Source organism: Lytechinus pictus, chromosome 17, assembly GCF_037042905.1.
Source record: "Lytechinus pictus isolate F3 Inbred chromosome 17, Lp3.0, whole genome shotgun sequence".
NCBI lineage: Eukaryota > Metazoa > Echinodermata > Echinoidea > Temnopleuroida > Toxopneustidae > Lytechinus > Lytechinus pictus.
In genome coordinates this window covers 29,531,096-29,543,552 of record NC_087261.1, presented here as the reverse complement: position 1 = coordinate 29,543,552, position 12,457 = coordinate 29,531,096, and the positions used below count along the sequence as shown (strand labels likewise).

At 38.0% G+C, this 12,457-nt stretch overlaps 1 protein-coding gene across 1 annotated transcript; it reads left to right on the top strand.

Moving 5' to 3' along the window:
• Positions 1-710: 710 nt before the first annotated feature.
• On the top strand, positions 711-12,071 carry LOC129279769 (mucin-2-like). Its single transcript, XM_054915830.2, has 9 exons — positions 711-970; positions 2,432-2,563; positions 3,094-3,279; positions 4,179-4,472; positions 5,322-5,639; positions 6,095-6,355; positions 6,692-6,895; positions 9,189-9,285; positions 10,627-12,071. Exons 1-9 carry the CDS (start codon positions 892-894, stop codon positions 11,213-11,215), a joined length of 2,160 nt encoding a protein of 719 aa, XP_054771805.2. The 5' UTR covers positions 711-891; the 3' UTR covers positions 11,216-12,071.
• The last annotated feature ends 386 nt before the right edge of the window (positions 12,072-12,457 follow it).

The window sequence follows — 12,457 nt, the reverse complement described above, 5'->3', positions numbered from 1 at the left end:
AGAAAATATAATTATCAAAATCTTTGATAAAAAAGTGTTCGCGCAATCACTGTATTGTGATCGATTTCCCGATATTATCAAGCCCTTCGAACCACGATTTACTTGGGATTCTCCATACATTTTCCCCCACGGGAGGGGGATGGAGTACTCCATCTCAGGATAATCTATCGTTTGTGCATTTCGACCAGTATTGAGCCTTGTTTGTCCAAATCAATATTAGCCAACATTTAATCAGTTGAATTATAATTCGTCACTTTGCCCATTATGAGTCAAATGTATTCGTTGTAGATTCTGTATAGGATAAAGGTTTTTTTTTACCGATAAAGCAAAGGTGCTTGGGATGTTGCTTGTACTTTAAATTGACATTCCTGAAAAATAACATCCTTTCAGATTAGTCATAAGAGTCCTAATTTTCTTTTGAAATACGAATACTTTACGATTATGATCATTATTGCAGTACTGTAAGGTAGACCCTGGAAAAGGAGTAAACCTTGTAAATAAGTACTCAGCGAGCAGGCGGTACCCTCTAGCAAATATTCATATTCAATTGTAAAGAGACAGAAAGGAACTTTTCTGGTCGGTCGCATCCCGTGTATCTGAGCGCACACCTAAGTCATACCATTGGCTCTGACGTTTACATATTTCTGCATGGTCGAATGGCTCAACTTTGTGTCTTTGACAATAGATACTTCTCTCCCAACGTGAACTTTGCTTTGGGAGTGAGGAATACGAAAGATTTTGATATAGCGCAGGAAATATGAAAAACGGCTACACACCCATTACCTGCGTACGTTGGTGGTAGACAGGACTTTACCTGTACTAGAGATATAACTGCTGCACATTAAATAAATTGCAATGGATGTGTAACTGGATATTGATTTATCATCCGTCATGGATTTTCATATTCTATTCTGGACTCAACTCATGCTGCTTGCTTCTAGAGGATCAGGAATAGTAGGACAATCGCCAGGTAAAATGTATATTTTTATTTGTTTTTTTTTTAAATAGCGTCAGCGGTTTGGGGTTAATAAACATGTACGTACACTATGGGCAACGCCTTTGGTATATTTACAATCTTTGTATATTGATAATGGTTATACATGCTTTATAATGATAAGAACAATCGATGTGTTAAAATTGAGAAACTCCTCTTTTTAAACAAAAAACTCCTAATTCCGCGGCAGATGGTAACGGCCTTGCTTTAAAATAATATTGAAATAATAATGATATGTCCATTTTCTATGTAACGCAGTAAATAGCAAGTAAAACTTCAGTTTCAGGCGATGCGTCCATTTTCTTATCTGGTAGTCTACACAATAATTGTATCTTTCCCACTTATGGTGATCAGTGATGATAAATTACAAATTTGGGGGAGAAATGATACAACAGGTACCATTAATGTGCCATTCCATGTCTTGTGATGAAACATCAGAAATGGCGAACGTAATGAAACGATAAACATAATCGAAAGTGTCAAAAAGGAATAGGGCGATTCCATACGTGTCGTACGGGACATTTCGACAACAATATCTAGTCTCTTAGCTGATTGCTCGAGCTATAACAATTTGTGTTTTGTCAAAAATAAAGATATAGTGGATAGTCATGTGAAAAACTGATTACCAACAAAAAATTATGGGTCAGTTACAGGTAAAAATGGTGTGTGTCGTACGGGACTCAGAAGTGTCCCGTACGACACGCAACATTTTTCACCTCTAATTCACCCATAGACAACATAATTTTGTTGGTTGCCATACTTTTACATGACTAACCAGTAGTACTTTATTATTACCAAAACATACATTGAAGTTCCTTGTTTGTTTGGACAGTAGGTTGAAAAATGTTGTGAAAATTGCTGATTTTCTAGCATGAAATCGCCCAATATCAGAGTTGTGTTTTACGAGTCTTCATTGTTCGGTCATTCTGGCATTTTTTTATATTGAGTGGCAAAACATACCCATATTGCCCATGTTAATGAACCCGTTTCCTGCTTTGGAATTGATACTTCATTTATACCTTAATTTTACCAAAACTATACAATTTCCATATTAAAAATAAAAGTTTGAATATCAATGACAATTATGATTGAAAAAAAGGAAATATGACGTAATGAATATACGCAGTAAAACGATATTTAAGCTTTTTATACAGCGCTTTTTTACTATACGAACCTTACAGAAGTTGTTTAAACGGTTTAAAACATATGACTCAAAATCGATGGTTAACCTTTATTATACATGGCCCCTTAAGTTTGCGGGGTGTGGGTGTATGCGTGTTTGTGTGTTTGCGACCGACCCTATTTCAAACGTCACCTAAACTCTGAATAAATTGTTAAAGCCACAACGCCCATTACCATGATTAGCTCGAGAGTATAGTTAGCCTTCTTTATCAATTTTAAGGTGATTTTAAAAAGAAATGTCATATTTTTTTACAGGTGACGTGAGACTGGTTGATGGCAGCTCTTCTCTAGAAGGAAGAATAGAAGTATATTATAATGGTGTTTGGGGGACGATATGTGACATCGGATGGGATAGCACGGACGCTAATGTTATCTGCAAACAATTAGGTGTGTATGGAACCTGTTTCTGCAATCACGGCGACGGGTATAGTATCAAAATGAGTTACAGAATTAATTATCATTTCATAGAATACAAAGAATAACTGGGGATATGATCATCTGACATTGCATATTCATGAAGACATGCATAATACTGTTTTACCGAAATAATGCAAAACTTGATGCCGTAACACAATTGTTATGACATTTTCAGCGTTTTGTTTGTCTCAGTTATATCAAATCATGTTAAACGTTCTTCTAGAGTACCCCCCCCCCCCTTTAAAAGAGTAAGGGAAATGAACAACAAAAAAAAAGGAAAACAGTTATTATTTTTCTTTTGTTTCAACTGTTCTATGTTATTCAAACTCACATTTACCGACGGAGGTAAGTTTTTGAGATTTTCATCACATAATGGCTTATTGCACCTTGAAACGAAATATGTTTCGTAAGTTATATATATTTTTTTTAATTACATAAAGACATGCAGTGACCTGTTGTTTGATATTATTTTTTTCCTATAAACTTCTCATACGATAAAGGTTTTCAGATTTCCATGGGAACGAATATCCCAAGATTCGGCCAAGGCCCGTTCACACAGAGGGTCTGGTTAATGAATGTCCAATGCGAATCATCAGATGAAAGTCTTTACGATTGTGTTACCAATGACCAGTGGGGACAAGCTTCAGCATGCCCTCATAGTAAAGATGTGGGTGTTAGATGCTCAGGTAGGTCTTCCAAGAATAGCGATGAAAAAGAATGATAGTTATAATGAAATTACATTCTCATCATTGATAATATTTAAATATAGTTATGTTTAATAATCATTATTCATAATTCATGAAAAAATATTTATAAAAATAAGGAAATATAATATAATCAATTCATGTTCTAATATTTGTCTAATATCAATCTTAATTTCTGGGGGAAACGTGTCAATGAATGGTTAATGATGATTAGCACCCGACGATTTGGCACCTGACACTCCATAAATGAGTGGTTTAGTTTATAATCTAGGTTAAATTAAATAGATAGTTTTTATTATTTTGTAGTTCAATTTTCACTCAGATATGCAAAATGAAGATTAAGACGAGGGTGGAAGACAATGGAAAAAATCACGTAACAGCTAAGGAGCTTATAAAAATTGAAAAAGCCGGTTTGCTTGTTTGAGTTGACTACTCTACATCCTTAGAGAGGATAGGCTGACGTAACCGATATGATGATAAAAGTTTTTTTTTTAATCGACTTCTAACCAATGATTTTACTTAAGGATTTGGTTACCTTTTACCATTTATCATGTTTATTTTGTGTGTGGGGTGGTATCGTGCATATATTCAACAACGCGTTGGTGAAGTCTACCTACCCTAAGATTGTAGTGGTTACAATGTCTAAATATATAAAATTTATTCCCTGACAAAATTGTTTTGAAAAAAAAAATCAAATAAAAGTAACAGGAATATAACCAGTGACACACAAACCCTTCTCAATTTAGCCATGGACGATACAAAGAATGTAGTTGTCAGAGACCCTTCTGCATGCCCTTTTGTATAATTATAATGAGTGTTCTCCAATGGTTATTTAAGAAAATACAGTATATGCCAAATGTTCTTTTTATCTCTATTTCTAGGTTTAAACGTTGGGATTGCACCAAATTATCAAGGATGTTACCGTTTCGAAGATGCACTTTTATCAACGACAGCAATTTCTTTTCAGTTAAACACGATTGAAACATGTTTAGAACACTGTTCAAGGGATTCCATGTTTGCTGGTCTATATGGAACAGCATGTACCTGTGGGGATCAGATCCAACAACCTGCCCAGTCTGTTGATAACACCATGTGCAAAATGCCATGTCCGGGTAATTCTGCTCAGCTTTGCGGTGATGACGAGACTAATAGTGAATTTGTGTCTATTTATTCTGGTAAGTATATCACTGGCGAACCCCCCACCCCCACCCCCCCCCCGGAAAAAAAATAAGGGGGAACAAATGACGTATGGGTCGAAAATTGTAAATAGCTTTGTTGTCTTCGTCGTGAAATGTGTTGGGGGTGATCAGATCCTGTGGTGATCAGATCCAACAACCTGCCCAGTCTGTTGATAACACCATGTGCAAAATGCCATGTCCGGGTAATTCTGCTCAGCTTTGCGGTGATGACGAGACTAATAGTGAATTTGTGTCTATTTATTCTGGTAAGTATATCACTGGCGAACCCCCCACCCCCACCCCCCCCCCCCCGGAAAAAAAATAAGGGGGAACAAATGACGTATGGGTCGAAAATTGTAAATAGCTTTGTTGTCTTCGTCGTGAAATGTGTTGGGGGTGATCAGATCCTGTGGTGATCAGATCCAACAACCTGCCCAGTCTGTTGATAACACCATGTGTAAAATGCCCTGTCCGGGTAACTCAGCTCAGCTTTGTGGTGATGACGAGACTAATAGTGAATTTGTGTCTATTTATTCCGGTAAGTATATCACTGGCGAACCCCCCCCCCCGGAAAAAAATATGGGGGAACAAATGACGTATGGGTCGAAAATTGTAAATAGCTTTGTTGTCTTCGTCGTGAAATTTGTTGGGGGTCCATCCCCCCACCCCCCCCCCCTATCTGTACGCCTGTGAGTGAGGCATAATTAACATATTCAAAACAAAGAAAGGGGAATGCATGACTGTAACCACATGTCACTGCTTTACCGTAGTAATCTAATGTTCCCAATTTTCAACTTTTCGAAGGGTCTTTAGTCATTCTTTGATTCCACTCCTAATTCTTTCCAGTATCTATTGGAGATGACTACCTAGCATCGCCATGGTTTCCCGGTGATTACGTCATGTCTAGTTCATCCGAACCAGCCAACCTCGTCTCCAGAATCAATGTGACTGCATCATCAGGAGGAATCCTGATTCAGGTCCTCGCTCTAGATCTCGCACCAGGAGACACACTGACTGTGGAGGTTGGAGGTATGACCTTTACCCCTACAGAACCAGGTGACACTGTGCTGTCCGGGTTATCAACCACACCAACAACTATGACTGCGACGTTGATGAGGGCTGCGAACTCGCCTGGGGCATCGGGGTACCTTATCACCTCCGCCGGTGCGTTAGACTTTTTTTGTAGTAGCGATAAGTGCCTACATGTCTATGAGTAAAGGTTGCAATCACACACTTGATATTATAATTTAATTCTGATGATGAAATGTTTGGACACCATCACATTGAGCATTTGGAAACGCTACCTGGTGGTAATTGTTCAATCATATTATGATCCAGTCAGGAGCTTAATGCCAACAAATTAAACATGGATGAGTATGATCTCCACTCTTGCATTTAATTCGTGCCCCGCTGTGCATATGCATGCTCTTTAAATTCAAGCGAAAAACAACTCAGTCATAATTTTCCTATTCCAAATCAAGTCAAATTTTATTCTTATTCACTTTTATTTTTTCTATTTGAATCGCCTTTGTTAGGGTAGACCTGACATTTTATATAAACATAATATGAAGTGCATTCGTAATCCTTTTACCACAATCACCACCGTCATCATCACACAGAACCTCCTTCAACAACAACGACTCCGAATCCTTCAACTATGGCCGCGATGCCCACTTCTCAGACCACTGATACAGCTCCAACTAATCCGTCAGTTGTGACCACACCGTCTATAGCACCAACTGCTACAACACCTGCAGCAACCAATCAAGGAACGGATGAGACTACGCCAGTGACATCAGTCACCCAACCCCCTGGGACTACATCTCCTGTTGTCCCTGTATCTACGACTTCAAGCACCGACGCTCCAACTGCAAATATCTGTAAGTACTGTTAAACTTTCATCAAACATGTCAGGCAGGACCGGATAATATTAATTGCCTTAATTCAATGCAGTGATTTCTTTTAAAATTACCTAAAACGCACTTCAGATAATTTACAGTAAATTAAGGTGAGTTTTTTTTATTGACAAAGATTTCATCGTTTTTTCCGCGAGTGATAATCTTAATCTATTTTAGAATGATTGATTTTTTTTTCTTTTATCACCAAAACTGGCATTATACGGTTAATGTCACAGAGATCAAGTGTCGAAATCGTATTTAGGCACTCCTAATGGGCTTCAAATCATTAAAATCTCCATAACTCTTTGGATTCTACAGCCACTTGTGACCATCCAGTCGTAGAGGGAGGGCGCATCATGGAATCAGACCTGAGTCCTTACCAAGTTGGTCAGGGTGTAGTCCTTGACTGTGATGCAGGTCTGAACCCTGTTGAGAATACAACTCTTCAGTGCCAATCCGACGGGACATGGTCTCCATTACCAACCTGTACTTCAACCGGTCTGGAAGTCTGGATGATTGTTGGTAAGTTCCTCCAGGCCCCCGTTTCATTAAGTCTTCTAATCTAACAAAAACACAATCCCTATAACATTACCACTATCAGCCGATAAATGTAAATGATTTCGGTAGCTTCAAACTTTTATTAGAATATTGTTAATATGATTTTTTCTTCATTTCATTCAGATGTCTTTTTTTGTCCGAAATAAAAGCTTTCATAACGCAAGGAGATTGATTTCTGACCCACACTTTCCATCGTTTCGAGAAAAATGCATAACCCGGGCAGTAAAAATGTGTTCCATTACAACATATGAACATGCTTCAATATGCAATCAGCTTCATAGATGAATGCATGAAATATATGGGATTTCTTTATGTTTTCTATACACCAAAAATTATGGCGTCCGCAAGCAATGGTATTAATGTTGCCAACATAAAGTATTTTAAATAGTCATTCTATGCTCACTGCGTATCAGATGCATTATTGACTACTTCTGTGGCTTAGAATTAGTCTTTTTTTTAAGCGTGGATAACCATTTTGTTTTCTTTGGAGAGGGGAAGGTTTTAATCTCACCTGCATAGCAAAGCGAGAATATAGGCGCCGCTCTGGCGACGGCGGCGGCGTCGTCAACATTGAAATCTTAACCAAGGTTAAGTTTTTGAAATGTCATCATAACTTATGAAGTATATGAACGCAGTTGGTGAAACTTAGACGTTTGGGTAGTCAAGTATTATCGAACATCCTGCTGGGGTTACAGGTCACGAGACCAAGGTCAAAGGTCATTTATGGTCAATGAACTTACACCATGTTCGGGGAATCTTAACCAAGGCTAAAGTTTTTTAAATGTCATAACTTTAAAATGTTATGAGGGTAATGGTATAACAATGAACATCCTATCTGAGGTTTAAGTCACATGGCTAATGTCATAGGTCATCTTGGATCAACAACTTTGGTCATGTCGGGGTATTTGTTGAATTGCCATCATAACTGTAAATGTTTATGGATCTAGTTCATGAAACCTGGACATAAGAGCAATCAAGTATCACCAAACAAGATTCAGGTAACATGACCATGCAAGGTCAAAGGTCATTTTAGGGTCAATAAACTTCGGCCATGTTGGAGGTATTTTCTAAATTGCCATCATAACTTTTAAAGTTTATAGAATGATCTAGTTCATGATTAGGTCAAAGGTCATTTAGGCTCAATGAACGTGGTATTTTATTATCATATAAGTAGCGTTTTTTTTTAATAATAACTATTAATTAGTTGTTTTTCAAAGTCAGCAATGCTGTTGTATTGAATAACGTAATACAGGCGAGACTGCCAGAGGCGCTCCACTTGTTTGAATATTGTGTTACTTCCAGTAGAGTAAGTATAGAATGAATGTTGTTAAAATCCCTACGAGTGAATAGCGCCATCTATGATACATCCCTGCCAGATGAATTCCTTTTGCCATTAACCGTCCTACACATTTTTTTCTTTAATGATTTTTTTAAATTACTTTTTTTACATCTAGGGCCCGTCTCAATATAGTGTGTTCACTTTTTTATTTTGGTATACTACCAGGGGATCCCTGATTGGGATTGACTGCTGAGCCATATCACCATGGTAGTTGCCATGATGATGAAGTCATTTCAGTTGTAACTCTTTATCAAACGGGCCATTGATACAACTTTTAAGGCTTAGTTGCCCGTATTCTGAAGTGAGGGTTAATGATTGATTGAATTAAAGGATGAATGAATGAATTATCCCATGCAGTAAATTTACAAGTTTATAGTCAATAATACATTACAAAAACAAGAATAATAGGAACCAGATGATACTATGAATGCTAGTAAAATCTGCACCCTGTGACCATGATCTAACTCTGTGCTAAAATTATGGGCAGCCAAAAGTCACATTTTTTGTTTACACTATGTTTTTTTTTTTTTTTACAGGTGAAGATAACTATTTTATTTGCCCTTCCCAAACAGTCATATATAGTAATAAATAATACTTTGTAGTGCGCAATTGAATATGAAACTCGATAAACTGGCGCCTCATAAATGCAATATATCATAATATTATTATTAGTTAAGATTTTTTTTTATGCGGTGATACATTGGTACTCTAATGTGAGAGATCTACATTGTACACAACCATTGACTAATCCATATTTAAACCCTAACTTTAGACAAGAGTATAAATTAAACCGGACTTCCGATTACGGGCCATTATCTTCAGTTTTATATAGAGGGGGTGGGGGCAAAGGCATGTACTTTACTGGAACGTGCAAAGCTCTGATATATAATGTTTGTTTCTCATCTCATTTTTTTCCAGTGATTGCGGTGGTGATCGCCCTCTGTCTCGTTATCCTGATCATCATCTTCCTCATCCTCGCAGTTGCGTTCGGAAAGAGGGAAAAAAGATATGGCGTGTAAGTATTACATTTGTTCATTTACTGCATTTGGTCTACCCACCCCCCCCCCCCCCCCTCGTCTCTCTCTATTTCTCTCCCTCATTGTCTTTCGATACATTGATACGATGATAAAATAAGGCGGTCAGATGAGTACAACGCTCTTTAAATTGTTTGATTTTCTCATCAATAGCATTAAAACTACGAGAGTAGTAATGTTAAGTCAACACATCATTCACTGATCGGAATTAGTGTTAGAAATATCAATTTGACCTTCTTCTTGTAGCTACTGGGTTCGCGATTCAAACTTTCTATAACAGTGTATTTACGTGATGGCTCTAGTCGCCATGCCACTGCATAAAATAGGGTGGTCAGAGTAGTATGACGCTCTTTACATTGTGTGATTTTCCCATCAATAGCATCAACATTACAAGGGCTACTGGGTTCGCGATTCAAACTTTCTATAAGAGTGTATTTACGTGATGGCTCTAGTCGTCATGCCACTGCATAAAATAGGGTGGTCAGAGGAGTATGAGGCTCTTTACATTGTGTGATTTTCCCATCAATAGCATCAAAACTACAAGGGCAGTAATGTTCGGTTAATACATCATTCACTGATCGGAATCAGTGTTAGAAATATCAATTTGACCTTCTTCTTGTAGATACTGGGTTCGCAATTCAAACTTTCTATAAGAGTGTATTTACATCATGGCTCTAGTCGTCATGCCACTGGTTGAAATAGGGCGGTAAGAGGTCAAGAGTATGACGCTCTTTACATTGTGTGATTTTACAATCAATAACATCAAAACTACAAGGGCAGTAATGTTCGGTTAATACACCATTCACTGGTCGGAATCAGTTTTAGAAATGTACATCTGACCTTCTTCTTAAAGCTACCGGGTTCCCAATTTTAATCTTTTTACCCGAGTGTATTTACGTCATGGCGCTGGTCGTCGTGCCACTGGGTGAAATTGGTTCACCTATTTAAACTACATACCACAAGACTCACACCTAACTTGATACCAATGTTGATTTTCCACCCTGGACTCTTATGGTTATTTCATGGGTTCGTATTAGGGTTCAACGTCTCAAATAACAATACTGGTCATTGGTATTCAAACACTTTAAATCATTTTTTTTTTCAAGTTATAAAAGATCATCGTGTCTTTATTTTGACAACATAAACCTCAAAAGCTCACACACATTCATGACAAAGACACATAGACCCATGGCCATGCACATGTTTATAGATGGACACACAATTCCTGTTATATTCGTTCGGTGCAATTACTTTTTACCTTCATCTTCATTATAAACGCCTTTAAATTCATTCTACATGATCCATTCTCTTATATTTTTAAGACGCGAGGACGATGATGTTCGTGCAATCACCCACTTACAAACTCCAATAGACAACGATTACACGAGTAGACCTCCCCTTATTCCCATCACCGAGTCATCAGCAGCGGGGCCATCAAGGCAAGGCACAAACATCAGCACCGCCTCCACCTTAGGCATCCCGCCTCCACCTCCTGCTCCAGCGCCTCCTCCTCCTACTCAATCAAATGCCATGCAGCAGACGGAACCAGACATCCAGCCTCCACCATCTGAGCCGGCTCCCGGCCCTCCATCACCAACCGAGTCTTACCCTCCCAGAGACTACCCCGGGGCTGGTAGACCCAGCTCCGTAGTCTCCAACGGTGTATCCAATGGCCACGTCGGCAACTTGGGAAACGAAGAAAGGCAAGCTGTGGAACAACTCATCAATGCTGTTAGAGCTTATGATGATAGTCCTGGGGTTGGTATGTATGGATCTGTTCCTCCTCGAAACCTACGAAGTGGGTCCAGTTTGTCAGTGATTTCCAACCCTGGCCGTGTCACTGATGGAAGGTCAAGTCCTAGGTACAGCGGTAACCTAAGATCGGTTCAATTTGATCCGCATAGACCATAGATATTACCTAATTTACATAGCCTGGATTCTTATAAATAGCCATTATATTCCTTGGTTAAACAGAAATATCAGAAGTTGCGTAGTCAGCCGAGACCTTTTTACCAGCTCAGAATCCATGTGTAATCAAAACAGAGACATTACAAAACACTGTCGTTGGTATTCTCCTTCCACTGATTAAGTTACACATTGGCCCACATGTAGAGTCTGCTATCTCATTCACCACTAGTGAATGGGATAGCAGGGATTCTATAAAAAAAATTTATTGTACTACGCCTTGACAGCAGAATCCCTGGACTCCTCATAATTTTGTTAAGTCCAGAGTGCCTTTCAATAATTAAAGTAGAATGCTTTTACAATCACTAACTGGACGCTTTCTGGAACATAGCTAATCAATAATCAAAAGCCCTTTATGACAAAGCAGTCTTTGTCGAAAATCTGTGAATCAAAACAGTAGGCCTAGTGTCGTCCGTGACTCTGGGCCGAATGGAATAGGCCTTCAGCTCAGAATTTTTCCTGGTTCACCAATATTCGACAAAGACCTATCAGCTGTTCATTGTGATTTGACGAGCATTTTCAATAGATTTTCTATGTTGTACAATCCGTCCTCGTTGCGATTGCAAAACTCACTATTGATTTGAAATGTAAAGAAGCTAAGTGCGATTCTCGCTGAAAGAGTCAGGCTGAACTGTACGCCTAATTTGGTGGTGCCCAGAAAAAAAAGAAATATTCAAATTCAAATTCAAATTTATTCAAATTCAAATTTATTTATTTCACTTCCATCAAACAAAAACAAATTGTATACCATATATAACCATAAATATTTGTATATGTTGCAAAAAAAAAATAATAATACATATGTTGTGAAAAAAATAAATTAGACAATTTGGGCAACACATTGTAGGTTTTAAATATGTATACTATTTTTCAATAGAAATTAAATTAAGATGGAAATGGAGGGACCCACTAAAAAGCAATGCTTGTACAATATGGGCCCCTCAAAAAATAGATAACACAACAAATAACAAAATAACAAAGTACAAATACAGATATATGTGATCAAATGAGAAAAAAAAATGAGAGAGAAATAATACTCACAAAAAAAATACGAAGTTATCAAAAAATATAGTTTGATATAGGACAAAACAACCCGTCCTAAAATATATCCACCCTTCCCCACCCCACCCCCCCCCCCCCCCCAAGAAAAAGAAAAGAAAAAAGGGGAGAATGCCCTGAGAAGATGGA

What these genes read in the sequence shown, in the direction of transcription:
- LOC129279769 (XM_054915830.2), top strand. Translation starts at nt 892, where the DNA reads ATGGATTTTCATATTCTATTCTGGACTCAACTCATGCTGCTTGCTTCT. An exon ending in AATAGTAGGACAATCGCCAG is followed by an intron (nt 971 to 2,431) that starts GTAAAATGTATA and finishes ATTTTTTTACAG; the next exon opens with GTGACGTGAGACTGGTTGAT. An exon ending in CGCTCCAACTGCAAATATCT is followed by an intron (nt 6,356 to 6,691) that starts GTAAGTACTGTT and finishes TGGATTCTACAG; the next exon opens with CCACTTGTGACCATCCAGTC.